The following is a 26,867-nucleotide window of genomic DNA, read 5'->3' on the forward strand; positions in this document are numbered from 1 at the left end:
TTTATCGTAGAAGACTGCTCCATTGAAATTAACCCTCTTAAGATCGTTGAACGAGCAAAAATTTTTGTTTACCGCCTTCAAATAAAAAGGAGGCGGTTATCCATTCGACTGTATTTTTTTATGTGTGTTACCTCAGAACTTTCGACTGGGTTTACCGATTTTGATGATTCTTTATCTATTTGAAAGCTGGTGCTTCCCGTGTGATCTCACGGTATCCATGAGAAAACCATAAAAGTGTTAAATTTGCATTTAGTATGCACGACAAGAGGACGAATAACTCAATGTCATGCCAACCCGATGATCTTTTTTTATAGTGACAAATTAGTTAGTGTACTTCAGATTAACTAAAAATCACAACAACAAAAAAACTTTTAACAAAAAGAAAAACGACTTCAAAAAGAAAACTTTTCCAAAATAAATTAAATACACTAAAAAGTAAAAAAAAGTAACGATAATATAATGTAGTTAAAATTATTCTTATTTTTGGAGTCGGTGTCAGCCAAGCTAAATTAGCAAACTGTTCTGTCAGACTTGTTTCCTTGGCTGACACTGACTCCAAAAATAACAACAATTATAACTACATTATATTATCGTTATTTTTTTTTTGTTTTACTTTTTTATTAGTTATTTTAATTTATTTTGGAAAAGTTTTCCTCTTGAAGTCGTACGTCTGGGAAACTATCTATTTATATTTAATTCGACCTTCATCTGACTCTTAACATATTTTTGAACGATTCATGTTCCATTAAATTATAATTACCAATATATGTGGTTAATTCTTCCTGAAAGCATTTGAATTGTAAATAACAAACAAATAATTTCTTCGAAAATTATATAACGAGAATTGACTACAAATAGAGTTTCAACCTTTTTTCAATGAATTACAAAATCTATTTGTACTATTTTCGACGAATTTTCAAATGCAAGAATGTAACAATATCATGTGACCTTTTTCGAGTAAATACATACATATTAATAAATGATATAAAATACATTTGTATTTTTCAATTTTGCATATATTTATGAAAAAATAAAAACAAATTTTAAAATGAATACCATATGGCCATAAAATTCTATGATAGAAGATATAATACACATAAAATATGTTATATTTCTATGGAGAGAAAAAAAAATCGTTGTAAATGATTTACACAAGACTTTATTATTTATTATATTCACGAGTTTTCAAATGATTGAACATGGTTTCTTTTGGAAGATCAAATTTATTACCGTCTTATCATCAAAGGTCGCTCTCACGTTGAAAATAAATCGTAAAAGAGTGCCGAAATATAAGGATCAAAGTAAGTATCTCAATTTGTATATGTAATATTTCGAAACTATACTATCTGATATTTCTTCAAGAGAAGGTTAAAAGTCTCTAGAAAACGAAGGAAAAAATTTTTTCTAGGTACAGCTCAAAAATCAATCATTGGTAATAATACCCTCTTCAAACGCTCAAACGCTTATAACTGACGTATTACTTTTGCCTAAAGAAAAAAGTAACTCTAAATTTATTCCGTTTTTAACGAAATGTAACTAAACTCTGTATACTTGCATAAATAAGAATTCCTCTTTTCTACTTTAATTTAGAAAATTCTTTGAAATGACCAAATTTTACATATTGGAGAATATTATTTTATAATAATTGAAAAATTAATACAGTTGTAAAAAAATATGCGCTAAGATCCTTTTATTGATTGACCTACACTTACACTTAAAAATATTTTTTGAATGATCGTGCGTATGGAAGTTTGGATGTTAGTAAAACCTATGAAAATCTGTTATATGGGTAAAATGACCGATATAAAATTTCTTTTAAGGCAGCCTTTCTTTTAGACCCATGAATTTTACCAGAAATAATGAAATGGCAGAATATGAGGTACCATTTTGAAAACTCCACATAGAGATAGTTATTTATGTGAAATGCTTAATGCGGTCGTATATACATTACTGGTAAGTGCTACAAGAAAATTGTTATCGAAAAATTGAAAGTTGGTTGGATCCAATGCTAAAATCAAGTTTTTGCCGTCGATTTTCTGAAACCCAACAAAAGTTTTTTATTAAAATAGTTTAAAATTTGTCTCCCTAGTTACCAAAATGACCAATTTTGTAGCCTCCTGCATTATGTAAAACCTATGACCGCTTATATGTTCGCGTTCCGCATTTATTAAATGTCTCAATTATGAGTATTTGAAAGGACAAGGTGTATTTTACATTATAATCTGTTAAGACTGTTCGGCCTATTTGTTCAGCATGGCGACTTTCTCAAACTTACAAAAACATAACCAAACATAACTGATAAATCAATTACAATAGTTTACTATTGTCTACGTTCTAAAATAACAGAGTTAAAAAGAAACATGTTTGATATAAAATATGAAACAGGTACACCATAGGTAATACGTATGTGTGCAGTTGTATATAAGATCTAGGTATGATGTTGTATTTAGGTTAATTGTGTTGTTTAAATTTATTATTAACTATTTAATTCAAGAAAAAAAGAAAAAAAATATTGTAATTGAAATATAAAGGTTTTTTTTAATTTTTTATTTAATACTTAGTATTTATTAAATTAATTGGAAAAAAGTTTACCTATCTATTCGAGTATAATAGATCAATAATGAATATGTAATATATTATATCATAGATTAATAATACTATTACATTTTAGTTGTTCTGATTTTCATATGACTACTTAGTTAGAAAATAATTAAAGCTAGAAATATTCCATCGTTATCTAAGCCAATTGTTTCGCATTCCTTGCTCTCAAATTATTATTTATGTGACAAGTACATTTTCTGCTCTCAACGGACAATTACCCATATTTGTAATACAGTACAAAAAATCATGCAAGAAAATCATCAGGAAAATCCTACAAAAGTGCAACGGAAATTCATATTTGTATTCGGCAGTATATTTTTCAATAACTCTTACCTATCTATAGAAATTGGTTTGATTTCTAGTAGACAACTGATTAGAATAACAAGTGAAAACAAACAATTGACTGAGTTAATTGTTTAAATACCATGTATAGACAGTATTGATTACGCACTCTTACATAGCCACACATTCATAACTGATATACCCATACAATAAATACTATATAATTTGCATCTAATTTACGCCCTCGTGGGTAAACAGTGATGTTTAAAAAAAAATATTTCAAACAAAAGTTGTTTATTATTTTATAAGGAACATTCTTTACATTTAAATTTTTGTTATATCTCAAACGGTTTACAAGATCGGTCCCAAAGACCCAAGACCCAACTGACCTTTTTTGCTCATTTACGAACTCGACCTCACTTTTTACGTCCTAAGCACGCTGTACAAATTTCAACTAGATATCTTTTTTCGTTTTTGCGTTATCGGGATTATGGACGGACAGATGGACAGGTGGACAGACAGACAAACGAACAGACAGACAGACAACTGAAAATGGACTAATTAGGTGATTTTATGATCAATATAAAATAACATCAATAGTTTTAAGCATTAAAAACTTGGAACTAAACTTAATATACTATGTTATATCATATATACATGGTATAATAAACTCAATATGATGATATATTTCATAATGTGATCAAAGAGGGTCACTAAATTGTAAAAGTTGAATACAAGCTACAAATTTTTCTACCCAAACTATTTTTGGCTTCTCAGAAGTAAGTGATTAAACTTGTAGCTTTAATCCCAAAGTAGAAATTAGTAGTAAAAATTACTATCTCCATAAAAGATTTTCTAGCAAAAAAGGCTTGTATATTCTCATTGTTTGATAAACTTTGTCTTAAATATATTATCATGATAATTAGAAATCTATCTTTCCATTATGCATTTAAATCTTATATAGTTCATTTAGTTTAGTTATCTTCACTAAAGTCAATACTTCAAGATTAAAAATATTAAAATAAAGCCAGTACACCGAAAATATTTCAATTAAAAATACAGTTTGATGTTCGTACAAGTGTTCGTCTATAACGAGATATACGACATATAACAAACACCTTTATTTATGCGGTTAGACATTTAAAATTGAACCAGTGAAATCCATTGTACTTTTTAATAAGTTTTCAGTTATATACCATAACTTGTTTTTGTCTATTATACTTTTCAAACATCAAATAGAAATTTTCACGAATCGAGACTAAAAACATCTGTTGGATGTATAGAAAACATTATTTTTGAAGCATTATCAAGTCAGTATTTTTTGTTTTATAGATGTATAGAGTGTTTTCATTAACTTCAGCGAAAAGAAAACTTTGTTTAGATTCGAGTAAAAATCTTGATCAATAGTGCGACCACTCACACGGAGATAGTATTATAAACCCATTAGTCTTTCTTTTCTTCTTCACTTTGATGCATCCAAAATTTAAAAGCTTAATTATACGTTTTTTATTCTTCTTTTATTCTTCTAATTTAATTACTGTCCGATTATCCTTATCAGGATCCTTCATCCATTAATTAAAAAATATTTAATGGTGGAAGCGCAGATAACATTCCATTATATTAATAAATAATACTTTAAAAAATTAAAAACAACAAGTTTTTTACAAGCTTTTATTTAGTTTCACCTATACCGTTGTCTGTCTGTAATCAAATCTTGCAAGTCAAATTTGATCCACTTCCCGGTTTCCGATTGAGCTGAAATTTTGCATGCACATTCAGTTTGAAAGACAATGCATGGTAAGGTTGTAGCGTCCTAATTTTCCCATCTCTTCCACCATGTTTGATATATATACATTTTTTTTGTCTTAAATTAAAAATTTTAATAAAAAATACTTTTCAAGGGACAAGCTTTTATTGTACTAAAAAGTAAAAAGTAATTTTATGAATGAGTCACTCATATTCGACAAAAAGCTTGAGGCACTGTATATCAAGAATGAATCGAAAAATAATTAGACATGTGATCGGGTATAAGTGATTCATAGATAAAATTATTTTCTGCTTTTTAGTACAATAAAAGCTTTTCCCTTAAAAAGTATTTTTTATTGAAATTTGTTTTTTTATTCTTCTTTTCTTCTGCCTTATATGAAGTGAAGAAAAACATCCTGTATTTATGTAAAAATATTATAATAATTTTTTATAGAATTTTTCTCGAGTTTATAAACGTTAAAATTTTTACACAATTTACATATAAAATATATAATAAATCGATGTTATATCTACAATATGAATTGGTTAAATAAATTATTGTAATTTTTATGTCATCATGTTCTAAAAAAGGCGACTACGACTATGTTTAGGTATATAATATTAAAGTTATAAATAAAAATTGTGAAGACAGGAAAAGGTGAACAACCCCTTCGAATCACTGTCGAATAAATAGAGATCAACGCGAAACATAATAGCTATTATATGTCATATCAAATATTTATCTTATCGTCATATTTGACAGTGTGTGTTATTTTATGATTTTCTCATTCATGTTGCTTCGTATTTATTTGAACGGAATTTCAGGAAGTTTCATATATTTTTTGACACTTTTCTAATTATCGTTAGAAAATTTGAAAAATGTTGGTAAATTATTTTTAAAGTTTATTCACCGTTGAAAAATAGTTTTTAAAACTGAACGAGAAATAAGTTGCTAATTGTGCTGGTATAACTGCACTTGGAACATACCGGTATGCAATAGGATATTCCACTATTTTTGAAAAAGTACTTCAAAATGTTGATTTTGCTAATAAAAAGCCACCAAAAATTTGTTTCGGAAGAATAAACACGCTTTCTTGCCAAAAACTTAAATTAAATTTTAAACCTTTTTTAAACTGTCAACAACGCGGGCATCCAATTTGATGACGTAATATGGGATACGAAATAACACAAATAAATTTGACAGATATATTCATAGACATCTGATTATAATAAATATAAATACTTATTATCTATGTATATATTATACCCAGCTGTCTACACTGAACTAACTGATGGTCTATGACTCATACCCCTCTGACAACACAGCAGGGCTTACCCGCGTTTTAGGTCACGTGATATACAGTTTAAAAATTACGATTTTTAATTTTAAAATTTATATGAAAAATGTGCTTTTATGACTCGAAATCATAATATTTAAGTATATTTTTACATAAATTTTAACTTTTTTCAAATTTCATGATTTAATTTTGTCTAACGATAATACCCTATTATAAGTAGAAAAATTCTCATATTTAGATCATACTACGCTCTTTTGATCGTCATTCACGCCGAATATTATTTTTATAAACTCTTTCAATATCTGTTCGTCTGTTTGTCTGCTCACATGTATATAATAAGTACATATGCGTATTTTCTTATTAACTTTTCAAAAGGGCAATTCGTTAATTTCCGTTTTCACTTAGACTTATTAATGTTAGAAGAATCAATTTTACTCAGAATTTGATGTTTAACTAATATTTTCCGATTACTAGATCGGAAAGAAAACTTTTGTTGGTGATTGAAACCGATGGAACTTTTAAAATAAATGAGACAAAATATATATTTCTTTTCTTTCATCGTTTTTTCTCTGAGAAATTCGATTAAAATAATTATAACAGGGCATTGTTCCAACCTATTATCATCATAGATCGTGAGCCCATAATGAAGCGAAATTTATATGATTTCGTTTGTTAGATTGTTTTTAGTTGAAGGTTTGCTAAAGGTAAGTTTAGTAATAATAATTGAGGTTCGAGTGTTTACCAAAATCGAATAAATTATCAAAAATCGAAATTTATCGATTTTCCTATGAGTTTTTTTGCCTATGTTTTATCGAAAAAGAAAGTCATTGAAATTCTCCAATTAGTTGAAAAAGATTATAGAATTCGAAAAATCGGAAAATGGACCTTCCTTTTTCACCCCTTTTGAAAGTTGCTGGCTTCCTTTCATTTGTTTTCTACGTATTGTGAAGTCCATGATTTTCTTTTAAAGCAGACATAAAAGTTGGTGTGAACACAAGTAGCCATTCGCCACACAAGTCAATGACAGTTCGAATGAATCATAAAATTTTTATTATGGGCTCATGGTCTATGAAAGAAAAACGGTCAAACAGAGATCAATGAAATTACAATTCAGAGTATGTAGACAATAAATGTCCGTTCGGCGACATATGGTAAGGTCATTACTTTTAAGAAAATTTAGCTAAATTATTAAATTATTTAAGATAAAAGATCACAATGCATGATTATTATCGTAACAAATATTTCGTAAATAAATTATGTTTAGTCATGATTTTCTTCATCATTGCTCATAAATTATTATAAATATTTACATTTCAATACATATTTTCAACACACATTATAAATTTTAACATACCTCTCAAATATCACGAAAACTTACTCAACAAAATTCAATAACTCGTTTTTACAAGTTCATAAAACTATTTTACAGAAGGTACATCTACATCATCAAACATCAAAAACATCTCATACATTATGACGTCTATTCTGTTTTTGAAACAATGCCTGGTATGTGTGACTCGTAGATGGTTGGTCAATAACTCGAATCAAGAAAATTATTCTATTCAAGTCGATACACTTAAAGAAAATCAAATTTATGATTTTTTTTCTTTATTAGTTATGCATATTCGCCCTAGTAGCTCAGTTGGTTAAGGTGTCCACGGTATGCCGAGGGTAGCGGGTTCGATTCCCGCCGTCGCAAAAAATTATTTTAATTAATAGTTCTGATGGGCTAGTGTAGTGCATGGTATATGCATGAAGGAGGTGCACTAAGCCTATGCACATCACTTTAGCGACGTTCAATGCGGGATTAAAGTGAATTTTCCTTACTGTACTATGTCTTTGGAAATTAGTATGTTCATTACATAGCTTTTTTAGTATGAGCAAAATGTCTTTGCCTGTCAAAATTTGAAAATAACATCTTTGCTTTTTCGCAATTAGGACACTAATTTCAAACAGATAAACATTAAATTTTAAAAGAAAGTGCATTAACATTATTTTCCCAATTTTCGAGGTGAAAATAATGCTTTTCTATTAAGAAATAAATAACAATATGACTGTCTGATAAACAAAGGATAATGTAGAAATTTTCATACAAAAAAAATAATAAATATTATTCCATAGCTAGGATGAATATCATAGAAAATTATTAGGTTTTTTATGCATTCATTAGTAATATAGATATGAAACAAAACACCTGCCATCACCGAATGCTAAACGTGTTATTACTATACCTCCATGTTTGCAAATATGTTTGAAATTAGTTTTGAACAAACAAAAATATTATATGTCCAAATAAAAAGTAATGATTGAGAAAATGGTTGAAATATTCAGAAGTGTATGTACTTTGAAGGGGATATTTTTTGATTTGGTCCACGCTTTTTTGGCTTTGGGCATGGTCTTCCGAAAAATTTTTGGCAAAAATTTCTTGCCATTTTTATTTAAGCCTAGACATGTAGTATGTTGGAAAAACTCAGAAATCTCCGCACGATTGAAAAGGAAAATTGCTTTCCGTGAATTTTTATCTAATTGCTCCCAAAATGTCGACTTTACTACTTGACAACTCTACAGAGCTAGATCGAAAAAATTTAATAATTGCCTTGATGCTTGTTTCTTATTAGATAGTATCCTGGTATCCTGAAAGTAAAAATGCTACTTTTCTTTTGAAACTGCATTTTCGAGAAATTATGAAAGACAAAAATGTTTTTTTCTTCAGAAACTTTAACGAAAATTTAATTGCATGAGGTTTTGCAACTTTTAATCATTTTTTCTCTCCTATTATTTATAATGAACTTTATTTGAGAGAACAAATGAATGGATATTTATTAAAGTTTTAATCACAAATTCATGACTAAGAATTTAATTAAGGAGCAATGTTTTAATAAGTGAAGATGAAATTCAAACGTGACAAATTATGAAGTTTATTAAACAAAATTACTATCTTTTTTGATAATAATACTTTTTTGTTAAACGATAATTTATTTTGACTTTTATTTCAACAATGTTATATTTATCATATTTTTTTGTACGTAAAACTTCCCTGAACGATGATTTTTCTGTTAAGACCAAAAGTAACGAATATCTAATAAGAAATTTAATTAGATTGAATTATAATTTTTCAAAATTTTGCCTTGTGTGTTTGCCGATTTTGAAAATGGTGGTCGAATTATAGAACCTAGGAGCATATTTCTAGACGTATTATTTGAGGTAAAACCCAAAAAAAACCTTTCATGTAAAATTGGTTATACAAAATTATATGAGTGTATATTTGAAATTTTAGTTTGTGTAGGATTTCAAGGAAATTCACACCCAAAATTAACGAATATCTTATAAAAATTTTATCAGACATTTAGGTCAATGTTTGCCCCCTGTTCTTCTAATTTTTGGAATACACGGAGGTAAAATCGAGTGAATTATATGCAATGTAACAATTTGAATGGTACATTAAATTGACGCCGGTTTCATATCCATAAGTTTCATTTTTGCAGTATTTAAAAAAATAGAAGTAATAAGAAAAATAATAAAATTATTTTAGTGTAAAAATTTATGTATCTTTTTTTTGAATATACATTTTCATAAATAATAAACATTTTTTTAACGATGGCTGACTGGTAAATGTAAAAGGTATACTTTTATTATTTTAACAATAATAAAATAATAATTCAAGCAATATTTCTTTAAAATGAAATTAAAAGTGAAATTTGAACATTATGAATGAATATGTCGATGACTTTAGTGCCATTTTTTTTCAATATTTATAAAGTTTTTAGTCTAATAACCCGTAATTCCTCCTATAACATTGATCGATATGTTGAACACCTAAAAATAAATGGGCAAAAACGTACCTTACAATTTTTAAAATTCCAATGCATCGTCTATGAATATTCAAACACTCTCTTTTCTCTACGTTATCTACCCCTTTTTCTCTACGTTTCTATTGCACAAGCGTTCTAAGAACACGAGCGTTTCAACTTAGACCATTAAGTACAAGGACTGAGCGTCCAACCATGTAATCAGATACCAACGTCTGAGCTAATTTATCGGGTCAAATCCATCATGGCGTCCGTGCGGATATGTCAAAACAAAGTGTTGTGGTCATACTTGTCATTGTAGATTCATAAGAAAAAAAGTGTGATAAGTTTTTTTTAAATCAAAAAGCGAAAAATTTTAGTGAAATCACGATGTTTTATGTAAAACATTTTGTAATATGAAAATTTGACATTCAATTTATTGATTCTGTTTTGTTGATCCAACTGATCCAAGCATTTACCTCAGATGTTGGCATACCTCTCACTGTACGGAAAGATAAGTGACGCCCAGTCTATGCACTTAATGGTCTAAGATTCGCAAGCGTCCATGAAACACTATTCAGAACGTATGGTTTCATGCATTATAAAAATATGTTGTGTCTAATCGCTCTGGGATCATGGACTATTTACTTTTTAATTATCTCAAAGAAATATAAATAGCATCCCGTACCAGTATCATCACTATAGTCTATTGTTTCAAACTCAAAAGTAAATATTATGAATTTTACACACCAATGAATTTTTTAAAAAGTCATTGAAGTGTACGTGTTGACGTCATTAGATCACATGTCTATCATACGAATGTCAACCATAAATATGTGAATACCTACCATCATTTTCTTTTCACACAAAAAAAGATTTTATCCGCCAGGATACGCTACAACTTTTTTGTATAATATTACATTTTTTACCTGAGTATTGTTGTATCATATTCTGTAAAAAATGTATATTTAAGGTAGTTCACACATAAAGGAAAGAAAAAAGATGAAAGAGTTTGAAATATTTTTAAATAAAAATCATATTTGTTGAAAATACATAAAATATTCATCACATACATCAAATTAAACATTAAAAGGGGGTGAACGTTGCACCAAATTAGGTACGTTTGTTTTTTTTGATATGTTGATTGCAATCAATGTAAAGGAAATGTTAAATCCAAGTTTTCCATGGCAAACGACCGGATCATACCGAAATATAAGAAAACCCTCGAAAATTTGACCTTATTTTAATTTATGCCGATTTTGACTTGGGCGGACTGTTTTTTCATCATGTATTTATTATTTAAGAAGGCTGAATTTGCAACAAATTAAAATAAACTTTTGTTTATAGGACCGGCAGTTTCGGAGATACAGTTTTTCAAAGTTTGTCTATTTATTCAAGTTATACGATTTCATCTTGTAAACCGTTAGAGATAGAACAAAAGTTTAAATTTGGGTTGATCCGTAAAATGTTATCAATCATACGGTTGTAATTGATAATATTTATGGAACAAAGGGTGTTAAACAGTGACTGCCAATTACATTGTACACGTGGCTATATCTTACTGAAAAACTCTGTATATGTTCTCGATATCTAAAAGACATTAAATTTTTAAAATTGCGATTTGTTGATAGTATCATAACTCCAACATTGATTTTACTACCGATGTAAAACAGAACGTGTTTTTATCGTGAATCACCAGCTCTTCCAAATTTGTATTATTCTTCAGATCCTTAGGTACATCCAAATTTAACTAGTATGGATGAACAAAAAAAACCCCCATTGAATTAACGTCATCTGTTTGAGATCGGCGCAAACGCGTTCGATAAGGCTTCGTGGTGCATCGTAAATTTAGAAATTCGAACAACAAATGAAAATACGGAAATGAAGGCTTCATCCATTTATTAAAAGTATAACTGAATTTACCTTCAATATTTGAAGAACTTTTTGTTATAAAAGAAAAGCTTTCCTTTTTTTGAAATCAAAATTACTCAATTGAGAATGATTGATTGACATGACTATAGAAAATTTTAACACAGAGATAGAGTGGACATCATTGTATGTTAAACTCATTATAAAATTTTATGCTTAAACTAGTGCAAAGAAAATTTCTCGCATATTTACACAAACATAAAACAACTATTCAAGATATGTATAATGGATTCTGTGAATTATGTTATAATTAATATTATATAATATATTATAATATATATTATATTATAATATATATTACTGGGTGGCATCATCACCCACAAAGTTTCATTTATAGAATGGCTCATAACGTTTTTTCTTTTCTGAGAATTTTATATCATCATTTCATAGAATTTTGAAAATTGATAGAACCTTATTAATCTCTCGGACTATTGATATCATCATTCTTTGGATCGTAAAACTAGTATAGTTAAAAATGTTACATTTGTGACTGAAAGCTGTCGGAATTTCTTAGGTGTCAAATATATCTATAGTATGAGTTAGTTGTGCAAATGTTTCTACTTGTTAATAAACAATAAATTGTTGATTAAATGAAACAGTCAATGTCAAATTTGACTAAAAAAATTAATAAATAGGCAACTTGTATTACGTAAATGTCAATGTTTGTCAAATAATCGAAAAACTACTATACGTGTATAACATATACGTAATAAAAGTTGCCTATTTATTAATTTTTTAAATCAACTTTTACATTGATAATTTAAATTTTAAACATTGCCTACTATTAACTTTTATTATAATTCAGTCTTACCCAAACTTTCAGCTGCCAATCCTTGTCCATAAAACTCAACTGGTACCAATGAATGACCCGATTATTTTCACTTATAAGTTTTCCAACACTTTTCTATACCTGAATAGTGTTTCAAGTATAATTATGACATACGTTATCTGTTACTTTTGTTTTAAGTGTGGCTGCCTTAAACACTTTAGGGTGGTTCATCTCATAGGTGGTTCATCTCACAGGGCCTCACGTGGGCTACTTATAATTCTTGATTAATAATTGAGTTATTTTCACAACTAGGTTCTATTCTGGTTTCTATTATGCAAATATAACTTACAATTTGATAATTTTTCATCTCTTCTGGTTCTGCCAAGGCCATTCTGTAGATGTTTTATATTACCTGTATAGCTTTATAGCGTTTAAAATGTTGTTTAGGCGGTATACGTAGGATGAAAATTCCGTTGTATTTATGCATAAAGCCTCACAATAATATGGCTATTATATTAGTTTTCAATATACCTACACACCTGATTACTTTTCAATATACATTGTATGTTTTCAATTTTCAATTTTCAGTATTTTTTTCTCGTTAATATTATTAATAACTTTTGCTGGCTGGCGTACCATATCAATAAATTACATTTTAAATAAAAACCTTTGGTATGATTTTGAAAATACTTTCCGTTATGAGTTTTAAAATCATTTGTTAAAAGGAAGGAAGGACTTTGTCATCTAAAAGATTTCTAAATTGTAGAAGCTCAACGCAATTTGTAAAAATTTATGATATGTACTTACGTAGTTGTGATTTTTTTCTTCGGAGGAACACTGCAATCTCAGAAATATAACGCTAGGATAATTTAAAACTAGGAATTAATATTATCTGACTTGTTCTTAATTAAAAATTTAATTAATGTTTATATTTAATTACAGTCGACAGACCTTTTTCCTCTTAGCTTAACTTCTTAATCTTAACATTACAACAAAAATTGGAGCTTGCTTTTCTACATTTGTTAGCTCAAACCTTCGAAATTTGCAAAAAAAAATTAAACCATATAACCTAAAATTTATGAATGGTAGGTATACTTTTTGTGCTAATTAAAAATAAAAATAATAATAATAACAACAAAAATATTTCGATGTGAAAGTACAATAACAAAAAAAGTGACGTAAATGTTCCTATGTAATGAAAACATGTTGTTTTAGAATTTTACAATGAATTCGAAGCTGTCTAACTTTTTGTTTACAGAAATAATATTCGAAATGATTCAATTATTTTACTAAATATTTACTTCGTATTTATTTAAAAGGTTAATGAAACCCCTTGAAAAATTATTGGATTTACAAACCACGTCATCAACTTTACGATGTCATAACATGTACATGTATAGAAACATAAACATACAAATACGTAATTTTCTTACTTTGAATGGAACTCTTGGATTCAAAACATATTTCTCTGACTTATGTTTGATTTCTTTTGAAGTTAAATAATTAGATGCAATTTTTTTAAAGGGTGGCTCTTTTTAATTATTGTTAGCATCTGATTATTGGTAAAAAATAAGATTGTATTTGAAGAGTAAACAAAATGCCAGTTATGTTAGGTGATTTCTTTTTTCGTTGGAATATATTGATGAAAATCTTCGCTACGATATTGGAATCTGATCATAAAAATGTGAGTATCAGGAAATTTGGGAAGAGTAAATCATTTAACTTTCGTTACACGTGATCTAAAACATTTTGAATTGGTCGAATTTAGTGACGACGTAACAAATTACCGGAAATGAAATATTGGAGTTGCTCAAGCTTTGATACTACCATTGATACCAAACCTTGTTGGCTTAAAGTGGCGGCATTATCATAACTATGCCTTAAAATTTTGGTATAAAGATGTATTAAATAAAATTTTCACACAAGAATCGATAGAAATTCGGGTTCAATGTCTGCCGAGTTCTCGGAATAATGTTTCGAATGAAAATTGTTGATTTTTTTTATGAGTATCAAATTTGTAGTTTAAAATTTTATATTTTATCAGCTTAAAGGTCACTCACAATATCAAAATTTTTAGTTTCTTTAGCTCTACAACTGCTCTAATATGAAACTTCTTTTCCAAAATCGTTAGTTTCCGCTGCTTTTTCGCAACATTTCTAACAAATCGAATATTTCTATTTTTTATTTTTCTAAGAAATGCATTAAATAGTTAAAAGTAAGCAGTTTTTATGGGCTCTATAAACACCATCCAATAATCTGAGATAATATTTAGAAACCAATCGAATGCCATTTTGGTTTAAATAGCTAAAATTGCGAATTAATAATCTTACTAATGCACTACTATGCATTGAGCAACGGATATTCGATATACGATGGTAATTAAATCACTGAAATACATATTTTTTCATGATACCTTTATTATTACTATTAAGGGTGTACACTGTTATTTCATAAACAAAATTTACACTCATTGCCCACAATACATGGAACCTGCATGGAAAATTAAGCACCGCATAGGTAATTCATCTGCGAGTATTTACAGCTTTAAGTAAATATTAACTCACAATCCATTTTATTTTCTGGTCATTAAAAATCCATTCGGTAAAAAACGCCTTTGTAATGTCGAAAAAGTGAGAGCAAATGGTCTGTCATACATTCTTTCTCATATTCCTTGCAGTAGGTGTGTTTCGATATACCCCATGTTTTCAAATAAGTCAGGGGGTCCTACTGCTAGCAATCTTTGGTTATAAGTTTCAACCTTATTCAAACGAAAATTTGCCCAGCGCTTGGTAAGTCATTACGGTATAAAATATCTCGCCTTGCTTTTTCTTTATAACTTATAGGTGTGCGCAATGAATCTCTATTTGATTCTTTCCTGGTGAAGGTTTGACCAGCACCGAAGAATTCAGTCTTGCTATTCCAGTTCTTATTTAAGAATCTCTTAAAGAACAAGTCAGCCTTTTTCCAAGCTTCAGCCTAGGCATAAAAAATCTACAATAAAAAAACGAAAGCAGCGGATGTAATTATCACCAAATCTGTTATCATTCGATATTAATGCAAGACTGGATCTCTTGCAAGAGAGATCTGAGATCGATATTAATGAAAGACTTTGTTTCGAACTTGGCCGATCTTGGTCCAATGTTCTACAATTCCTTTCAGACCAGAGCCGATTATTTCCTCTTTGATATGTAGTAGACCCTTAACTTAATTCACGTTTATATTCACATGTGTACATATTTTATAATGGACATGTAGGTAACATTTAACTATATTATCGTCAGTAAATATTATTTATTGGTTATGTATTGATTTACGTCAATATTTCATGATAAATACGTATATTATTATTATTATTATTATTTCAATTTTCAAATACCAGCACTAAGTGAGATAGAGAATTGTGCGATTTTTAAAACGCTTAAAAAAGAAATGAATTGTTCCAAATTAGCAATTTATCCCCTTAAACACTACATAAAAAGAACATAAGAAAATTAAGGTGATTGTAGACCTACAGTATTGTAAAGAAGTTATTTTTAGCTTGACAAAATCATGCAACTACAAAAATATATAAAATATTGTGTGCAAGTGCTGCTAATAAATTTGACAATATAGATATTGCTCTTCAATCATCAATACTCTAACTATAGTCGTCTCTGTTCATCAAATGACGGATCTTCGATAAACACATAATTAAATAAAAATTTTGTTTTTATATCATCGACAACCTTATATTTTTATGGTATTATTATAAACTACAAGATTGTCTAAAAAGTTTTAACTCCAATAGCTTTTTTTAAATTTCCACCGACTAGTTTTTGAGAAATCTACGAAAACATATCATCCATCTACCGTTTTCCTATAAGACCAATCTTAAATATTTAAAAAATCGGGCAACTCCCCCTAAAATTTGGACTGATTTAGACTTAGCCCAACTTTGCCTTGTATCCAAAATTGTCCTAGCGCTCGTAAATGCTTAACTTAATTTACTTTAAAACTCAATACAACTTACTTAAAAAAAATTTTTTGGCTAGTTTTTAATTTTCCTTGCTTTTAGATGTATTATAAAGTGGTAAAGAGATAATTTGGAATAAGTAATGACATTTCTTTTAACAGGGTTTAGAAAATCGCACACTATTTTTCCCTACCCGGATACGTTCATAAATGTTTCTTACTTTATATGGTTTTGACATTTTACTAATAAAAAAATCTCCTTTTTCATTTTAATAATAGAATATGTTAGTTATTCCGCGATTAAGAAGCTTTGCGAATTGATGTTCTATGAAACAAAGTAGTTTATTGTTTCTGAGAAAATTATATATGTTCGAGATTTGACATGGTACAAACTTTCGAGGGGAATTTGATAAATAAAAAATTATAGTTTAGTAAAACACATCAACTCATCGACAAGAAAATCGATCAAAGCTAGAAGCTTTTGTATTCAATAAAACAGTTTAATTGATTGAACTTGAAACAAATTAAGAGTTTTGATTTTGTTTTGGTATGAGAGTAACATTTTCAAAATATCGACTTTATTATTGTTTATTAATAAAGCTGGAATTTTCCAGCGAAGCTATCTACGAATAGTGACAGTTCGAGTTCGCGTTAACATCATTTTTTGCTTAAAATGATTAGTGCATTATTTTGAAGGAATTAAAAAAGTCTCCCGGTATTTTCAATAATTTGATCTATACACACTTTGAATATTATAAGGGTCTGTTTTGGACATGTGGCTATGAATATTCTATTACAATAACTTTTCGCTCGCCGAATTCTACTACAAAGATGTTTCGAGTTAGCTATTGGACTTTTAAATTATCAGTCCTAAGTGGTATCTTAGACTTATGAAATACAATAATCGTGTTAAATTTGAGTTAGGTGCTAGTTTTGATATGTGACTGTAATAGCTGCCAATATCTTTCAAAAAATTTGCCCTTTGTGTAACCTGTCTTCGAAGCTCCGATTGCTTTATTTGCTCTCACGGCAAGATCAACGCCCGATGTAATTACAATCTCAATTACGACAAGATCGATCCGAAATGATGATGAAGAAAAAAATATAAAAATAACATTAAATGACGTCAGAATTACATCGTAAAATTTATCTTCAATTTTGTTTTTTTGTTATCATCAATGAATTTTTTAAAACAGCAATAAAAATACAAGTTTAATTTTTAATGAAATTTTTTTTGTTAATGTTTGCTTGTTCTTTGAACATTGATTGCTCTTTAAGGAGGCAATAGCAATAGCAATATAAATTGTCAATTTAAAAAAATTAAACTTTTATTATTGTGATTCAGATTAATATTATTTACGATCTATCTAAAACGATTTTTATCTTGTAAATTTTGTCCAAAAAAATTTTATTAGTCAAGTTTTTAAGTAGGTACTAACATTTTTTTGGATAGATACAAATTGTTATGTTATATAAAATGTAAAAAGCCCCATACTTAGATATATTCTAAAATACAATTGACCAGAGGGAATCCAGCAAACGTTTTCCAAGGTGGTGTCGAATTATCGAATTTGTGGGACTATAGAGTACAGTCACAAACAGAACTTTTTAAAAAAAATACCATGTAATTCGACCAATTACATATCACAGTGACATGATTACAATCATTTTCAATTTCAGCCACGAATAATTCATGTATTTACAATATATCGGATTAGACTGAGGCCGGATTACCGCTTCAGAAGAGAACTAAATAATTTCATCAATGGAATTGAATAGTTTGGTTTAAATTTCTAAGCTGCGAAATTTTGATATAGATACTTATATATTTTCATTTATGAATGGGCTTTAACCTTGTGATAAATTTTAAAAGTGAATAAAAATTGATAATTGAATTTTTTCAAGTATCCTCAAGTCGAACTGCATCAGTGAGTGTTTTTCTAGCCTATGGTCAGTTTCCAACAAGAAAGATTTTAAAATAATTTCAAAACAAGTGGGGAGAACGACCTATAATAAAATAACGAAAGTACATTAACCTGCCCTAAAATTTCCGAAAGATTTTTTTTTGTTTACATTTTTAGTCTCATGATGAGAGAAATTCTCACAATTCCTGAAGGACTTGAAAAAAAAAAGTTCGGTAAAAACTGTAGATAGGTTGAAATAATATACAAAATTCGTAATTAACACAGTTTTGTTTTGATAATTTATTTATTCTATCTCGTTTAAAAGATAATTATTTAGTCTTGAAAACCACAAATATAATAATATGAACTCTCATGTTGTAAGTTTTTTCCAATTTGACTCCGGAAAATAATTACGAACCACACATAGTACAAAGCTTTTATCTCAGATCGTAAAGTATATTTTATTTTACCGGGGGCAACGCAAATTATACATACATATACACCGACGTTGCAAATTATTTAAGTGAAATGTTTATATTATAGGCAAGGCGTGCTGCTCATCAAATTAAATACAAAAATAGAGCCTAAATGGCCGAGCGGTCTAAGGCGTTAGTCTTTGAACGTTGGGCTATTGAAAGCGGCAGTGTAAACAATTTATTATTAATGGGAGTGCAGAATTGATCACATTGTCGTCGCTTGGATAAGAACGAAGGAACCGATTTCACCCACATCAAAAATGTAATTGTAAATATGAATGTAATTAAATAAATAAAGATTTACAAATAATGATGTGGGTGGCCTCTGTGATAAGGCTTACGCGGAGTCAAAGGTCACAAAAACGGGGTTTTCGTAATTTTCAGCAAAACAGTAAATTTTATCCTAAAATTAATCACCTGATTAAAGATTACCATACGCTTGATGCGAGTGCTGACGGGTTTAAACATTTTTTGATAGCCATTTACCTGCTAAACTTCTTTTAAAAAGCTTAAAGTTCATAAATGTTCACAATAAATCCTATTATTAACATTATATCGATAATACAGAAAATATATCGATTACTATTGTATTATACATGCAAGCAGAGTAGGTACAGAATGTACACAGAAAGTAGGAAGGAGAAGGGTGCAATATTTATTCTTCATTTTACTATAAAGAAAACCGTTATTTTATAAAAAGATGCCTTCTAGTTGAATAAATAAGATTGCGACGAGAAAAACTTATATTGCGAGAATACAAGGGAGGGAATACATTAAAAATTATGATGAGAAAATGGCTAGCTACTATAAGCCACAATGCTGAACATGCATCTGGTGAAGAAAATAACAACTAACAAAGCTAATTGTTCATATACCCTCCAACTTTGTACATGATTTAATTAAGAACTTGTTTTATCCTTTATAGTTTCGGAAAATAATCTTTGGAACGCTTAAAAATCTTGAAAAATTATATTTCTCTAGTAAAAATGGGTAAACTAAAGTTCGGGTTGGTAATACGAGATGGAATGGAATGTTTTATAATGATATTTTCGGACTCTCGTTTAACTGCCTGAATATTATCGGATGAGTTAGTACAAAGGGATAAAAATAAAGAACTTGAAACCCTCATCTTTTATAGTTTTGACAAAAAGCTCGTTACTAATTTACCTATGGCTCACGCTGGTCAGAATTTTTTGAGCTTCTCAAAATTCTACATTTTTTGAAATGCAAAATTATTAATTGAGATCAACACTTGAAAGAGGCGAGGGGTTTAGAGTAAGGTAAAAAGTTTTCTATGACTTGATTCTAGATGTTTCTCTTTGAAAAATGGCGACTGAGGAAAAGGACTCACTTCGCATAGCTTTTCTAGACAACGAGAGATTTTTATGAACAATATATTTGTGCCACACTGTACACTCATATTACACGGCTGTTTAGTAAGATGTTCCTACCACTTATAAAAATTATAATATCATGACTTCATCAAATGGTAAATAACGTTAAAATAATAACACTTTCCTGATATTCTCATAGGAGGAAAATCGTCCTTTTCTGAAAAATCTTACTCTCAGTTGTTATCTAATTTTCCCAAGTTCTAACAGAATTTATAAATAAAATTCGAAACAGAAGGCTAAAATATGATCATACATTGACTTTTTAAGGAAGTCTCTTAACCCATTCTGTCAAGTCTCTTACTTTTCAAGTCAGGCGGTTTGGCAATATTAGCACCCTATATCTAGAAAATAACGGACTATCTTGTCTATAAATGTATTGAGCATTTCTGATAATTTTAACCTCATCAACGATTTGAGTCCTTATTAATAATAGTACTCTAAGCAAAGAACATAAAATACATATAAGTGGTAATATTTTACTGATTATACCCTGTATTATAGTGAAGAGAGTATTATAAGAGATAAATGTGAAAATTTTGTTGCAGCTCAATGATTATAATTGTGAACTGGTTGCGAACAATGTATATCAAATAGAAACCACAAATGAATATTATTGTATAGATGGATATACAATATTTATACATATATGTGTACTTATAGTGGACAAAAGCCTAGCTTAGTTTAGCTTAACAGTAACTATATGGGTTGTCCTATAAACTAACGAAAAATTAGTATTTTATCGAGAATACAAAGTCTTTTAGTCCATGCTAAGTGTAACAGCCAAAATAGTTTGAGAAATACAAGATGCTTAACTTAACTTTTTTTTAAACAAAATAAAAAAATTAGTTAGTTTGTAACTAATTGTTTCAAAGAAATGTTGATCATTTGAAAGCATCGATCAATAAGGGATAATCTTGATGTCAAATTGGCCATATCACCCATACAAATGTAAAACAAGACTTGATACAATTACAACATTTCAAAGTGAAATTAAAATTGATTTAAAAATGAAGAAGTTATAAGCAACCAAAGCTTGCATTCAAAGGTTGTCCATCTCCTTTTAGCAAAATAAAGTTTTATTTGTAATCTTTAAGGCGATACCCTAGTATGACGTTACTAGTGGGTATCTTCCTCTTTGTTTAATTAGAAATTTTTAAACGTTCATCTTGCATACTAAGATGAACGATTTTAAAAACCAACTTCACTTTTCTATTCGTGAAGTGAGAATTCTTCATCTGAATAAAAATATAACTATAATCTAATGTAGCAAACTGTTCTGTCAGAGTTGTTTCCTTGGCTGACACTGACTCCAAAAATAACAATAATTTTAACTACATTAATTTATCGTTAATTTTTTACTTTTTAGTGCATATTAATTTGTTTTTTAAAAGTTTTTCTTTTTTGTTAAAAGTTTTTTTTTATCTACGATATATAGGCCATAAACTACATCAAGTTAATGTAGTTTATTATTTTGTTTTATAATCTTTTTTCTTTTCAAGTCGGTTTTGTTTTTGCTAAAAGTTTTTTTTATTTTGTGATTTTTAGCGAACCTGATATGTCACTAAAAAGAGAATCATCGAAATCGGTTGGCGTGATATTGAGTTATTCGTCCTTGAGTTTGTCGTACATACTTAATGCAAATTTAAGACTTTTATGGTTTTCTCATGGATGCCGTTTCAGAACTAGGCAAATATAAAATGAAACCCCACGGGAAGCAATAGTTTTCAAAAAGATAAAGAATCATCAAAATCGGATTACCCAGTCGAAAGTTCTGAGGTAACACACATAAAGAAAAATTTGTTTGAAATCGGTTAAAAATAGTACACATCCCACTTATGACTAGATTTTGTTCGAGGAGCACTGTTGATTCCTAAGAATTGATCAATTTGAAAGGTTGACCAACTAGAATAGGTTAAATTATGTATACAATATAAATTAGTTTGTAATACACTTTATATGATATATTAACTGAGATGGCGAAAACTATTTAATTTATAGAACTACCCCTACATATACAGCTGTAAGCTATTATGTTACCTAGAATAATACACACGGTGGTGTGTGTGGAAGGTCAAGGTTAAACATATTTTTACACGCTGTAAGCAGACGGATACAAAGAAAATTGTGTTTATAAGCGACATCAACTAAATATGTATAGACATCTCTATAAAATATTATTATTATTTACTTTATATAGGATAGGCTGTTTAACAATTTAATAATGAGAAACTAGTCGAACTCTTAGGGTAGTTTAGTTATAAATCCACTTTTCAGAATAATATGATAATCTAGGTTTCTGAACAATTCTGAATTATCTGAATACAAGTGAAATTTATGAAATTTAAAAAAAAAAAAACCGACAAATGCGATTCAATTCTTTTAAACCGATTTTTAGAAACTTATCTATAAAATGTTCTCAATCAAGCCGATTATTCGACCGTTTAGGGGCTACGATACTACTGAGAAACACACAGACACACAGATAAATACTTTAAACTTATATCATTCCTTCTTAAATCAGTAGCAAAGTGATAGTCGATGTCCTTGATAGATGAGATAAAAAGGATACTTTGAGAGCTATCATTTTTTGAGACAAATTTTTGGAAATATTTTAATTGAAATTGAAATATTTGAGTTGACTATGTTGTTTTGAATTATATTGTTTTGAATTACCTAATTATTTTGCCATTTCACTTTTCGAAATGAATTGAGCCAGGTTTATTAGTCCATTCATTTCCATAGTAATTATGTATATGTTAAAAATATATGCCATGCCTTTTCCAAACTGAATTGATTTTGAAGATCATCGTCAATTTTTTATTTTTTTACAGGTAATGACCACTTGAAACATAGCTAAGAATAGTCTCCGTTAATTTTAATCTCAAATGAAGCCAAAAAACTAAAATAGGTTCATCCGTTTAGGCGCTACGATGCCACAGACAGACAAACAAACAGACATACACTTTATTTTAGTTCGGGGGTTAAAAAAAAAGGATTTTATTGAAAATTAAGAGAAATCCCCGACGAACCAAGTTTGATGGATTCGTTCGTGGCATCGTAGCTCCTACACGGATATCCCGATTTTTTTTCTTAAAAATCATCACCTTTTTTCTCGTTCTTTTGATTTCAGAGTCCGAAACTCGAACTTGAAACATGGCTTAGAACATTCTCGATCAAATTACATCTCAACAAAAAGATCAAATTACATCTCAATCAAAATCGGTTTATCCATTTAGGGCAACGATACAACAGAATTAGGTTTGATCGATACTTTTCCGGCAAAAAGCTCTCCGGCGGATGATCTGATTTTGATTTTTTTGTTTGAAAGGTATTTTGATCGAGATCCATTCCAATGTCAAAAATTATATTTGGCCCCCATAAAAATGTGTGTCCTGCATCGGTATAAATGTGTAACTATCTATCTTTTGGTTTTTCCATAATTCACGCTGGAAATTATTGTCATATTATTTTTGACCTTGAAAGCTCTTTTACTTCAAATACCAAAACTCTAATAAATAATTTTGTAACCACTCTATACAAATGTATTTCGAAAGATAACTATTTCATCAATAAATAATCATAATAGATGAGAATTTAATCATTGAACTGTCCTCAAAATCACACATTTAATATTTTAACGTGACTCAAATATTTATGAAATTATCGATAGGAACAAGAGTAAAAATTTATTTTATGAATACAATTTTGTGTCAATGTTTCCTCTCTCAATGCTTTATTATATCGTTGTTAGTCATATTTTTCACGAAACAACAGACTAATGGGGGTCGCCAACCTGATGACCGAATACCTATATAAACGTATTATATCATGAGTTTTATTTATATAATTTTTTTTTAACGAGTGTTTGTTTATTTGTTACAGGATGCTGAAACAATTGACCGATTGAATGAATCTGGTGAATTAAGAAGAATTTTAAAACCTTATAAGGTAAATAAATAATTTATTTAAGATAATAATACTTAAGGGAATAAAATTGATGTTTTCTGCGTTGATTTTATTTTTTAGGTTCTACTTTTTAAATAGGAACTTGCTAGTTAATTAATCATTTCGTTTTGGAATACTTTTAGCTATTTTATAGGCTAATGTCTGTTTTTTTTTATTTTCTTGTGTGTAGATTGTGAAAAATATAAATAGAAATTTTTCTTTTAAAGATTAGAAATTGAAAGGTTTGATCTGTACTGAAGTTGCAGAAAAGCATTTAATCAATAAATTTTGCCTTTATCATTTTTTGATATAATTAATGCTTACAGAAATATTTAAGATAAATGAAATTGTGAGTTTTTTTTAAAATATTTTTGCTAATATCGGATATTGATTGATTCTCTTCTAGAAGAAAGTTGGACTTCTTTGTAATAAAAGAATTAATAATAAGGTGTTAAAGGCGGTTATGAAAACTTTTCATCTTCTACGAAAGGGAATATTAGTAAAATTTGATTTTTTTATTTTTGTGGAAAGTTGACTATAAGGAAGGTATAGACTATAAGGGTGGCACTCACTTGAACGGCTTTTTACTAAATTTAGCTACTTCATTATTTAAAAAAAAATTAAATAACCACACAAATTAATATAAAAACGCACCATTAATATTTCTTTTCAAAAAAGAAAAAAATAGAAAAAACTAGAATACCTTTTTTAAATTATTAATCAAAAAGTTGGCTAAAACTTTTAAATAAACCCATCGAAATCATTTAAAATATTCTGATATTTTTACATAGATAAGTGGATAGGTTTTTTGTCTGGTTCTTAAAAAAGGCGAGACTTTGTTAGAACCACTCAAGTAAACAAAGAAAATAAAACAAATATCATAACGAAAAAAATAGAATTTTCTACTATTTTCTATTCGAATAATTTCATGAACTATATTTGTAAAACTTTTTTTAATTTTTAATTTTTTTTTTGAAATTCTTAGAGTGTTTGTAAATATAAATTTAGTAAAAAAAGTAATTATAAGTTTGAAAACTTTTCGTCTTAATTTTATGTTTTTTATTTCATTTCTTAAATTGAACAAAGACGAATTATATTTTTTTGAATTATCTTAACAGGAACACAAGTTTTATTATTTTAATTTGAAAAATATAAGCATACAAATTAAGTCTTAATCAGTTTGATGTTTCTATCTGATTCGACAACTGGAAAAGTCGGTTTTTTGTTCCTTATGAAAATATATTTGCGTTATAAATTTCACTGAATTTCAAGTAGATGGAATATATTATTTCATTGATTTCTCCAAAAATTGCCGGTGGAAATTAAATTAACGTTGTGCCAGAATATTTAAGGATGTAAGACCACGGTAGTGGGACACAAATTTAAAAAATGCATATTTTCAATTTTGACGGTGAATTATGTTATAACTTGGCAATATAAGGCGAAAAGTAAGAATAAAATATTTCGATATCTGGAGTAATTTTCAAAATATCAAAAATTGAAAATTTTGTATAATTTTTTAGCTTTCGATATTTCGAAAGCAAAGGTAGATATTGAAAAATTGAATTCTTATTTTTCCTGAAGTTACAACAAAATTTATCATCAAATTTGAAAATAAGCTACAAATAATTTCAATCCTAAATCCAAAATTGCATCGGAGCTCGTACTACCTTAAACGTTACATTGTTAAAAAATTCGACTAAACACAAAATTAAATCAAAAATCAATGAATCCATTCAATTTGTGAAAGTCGTGTAATATTATAATTTTTGGAAATTAAAATTAAAATTATTTAATTAATCAGTACACGAATTTAAACTAAATAATTTATTAGATTATAATCAATCAAATATAAAAAATAAATAAAATGAATTTAAATTAACTTTTATTATTATTTTTTCTAAATAAATGTATTTTAAATATTTTTTATTCATTTTTTTTTTAAATGTATTCATGCGGCAACTACAATAATAAATGTAGAAGATTTTCTCTTATAACTTTCAACTGTTTGATACTTCATAACACGTGCTTTTTATATAGTGCCACCAATGTAGTACGTTTTATAATAATAGATGGAACATAAATAATAGAAAAAAGTATTATTGGAGATGAAAAAACTCGTTGCACTTCCATATGCAACTTTTTATTCAATAGTATAATAAAATTATGGTGGTAGCGGTAAGAATATTTAGTTAAGTACCTACAAAACATACAATTAGACCAATTTTAAAAGAAATACAGTAATGGTAGAATACAGTCTGTCTTTTTGTATGCGATCGTAGATGTGACATAACGCGGTTTACTAAAAAAATTGTTTTGAAAACGTGATTTAAAACGTTTATAAAGTGTCAAACAACTGATTGAAGCATTGAGAGTGCCAGTTGTACATTATCTTCTTAGATTCAAGGTACATCACTTAGCATATTTGAAACTTTATCTTCTCAAAATTTGTTTCAAACTAGAATATAGTATAACAGCAGCAATATTCATGATATTTCAATTTGGTTCAAATATGTTTTTTCCGCAACTTTATTGGCTAGACATTTGAACTTCAAATTTTTAGAACGGAAAATTCAATTTTAAAATGGACGTGACGTCATAGTATATGGTTTGTCAGACTTGTTGACATAATGTATGGTATTAATTACTCATTTTTTGTATGGTATTACCATCGATATATCCTATAATTACTACATACGTAGGTATTACATCTGTAGTAAACTGCCACTAACTGACAGATGACATATTAATACCTCATCAAAAGAGAGCGCCAAAAGGACTGCG

The 26,867-nt window shown here is 28.4% G+C and overlaps 1 protein-coding gene across 1 annotated transcript in view; it reads left to right on the top strand.

Annotated features, from left to right (window-relative positions):
- LOC123297404 (glutaredoxin domain-containing cysteine-rich protein CG31559-like) overlaps window positions 1-26,867 on the top strand; it is a 133,293-nt gene that overhangs the window by 101,119 nt on the left and 5,307 nt on the right. The window contains exon 3 of the mRNA XM_044879050.1: window positions 24,021-24,086. Coding sequence (XP_044734985.1) covers window positions 24,021-24,086 — 66 coding nt within the window. The remainder of the gene's footprint in view (window positions 1-24,020; window positions 24,087-26,867) is intronic.

This window comes from Chrysoperla carnea, chromosome 4 (genome assembly GCF_905475395.1).
Source record: "Chrysoperla carnea chromosome 4, inChrCarn1.1, whole genome shotgun sequence".
Lineage (NCBI taxonomy): Eukaryota > Metazoa > Arthropoda > Insecta > Neuroptera > Chrysopidae > Chrysoperla > Chrysoperla carnea.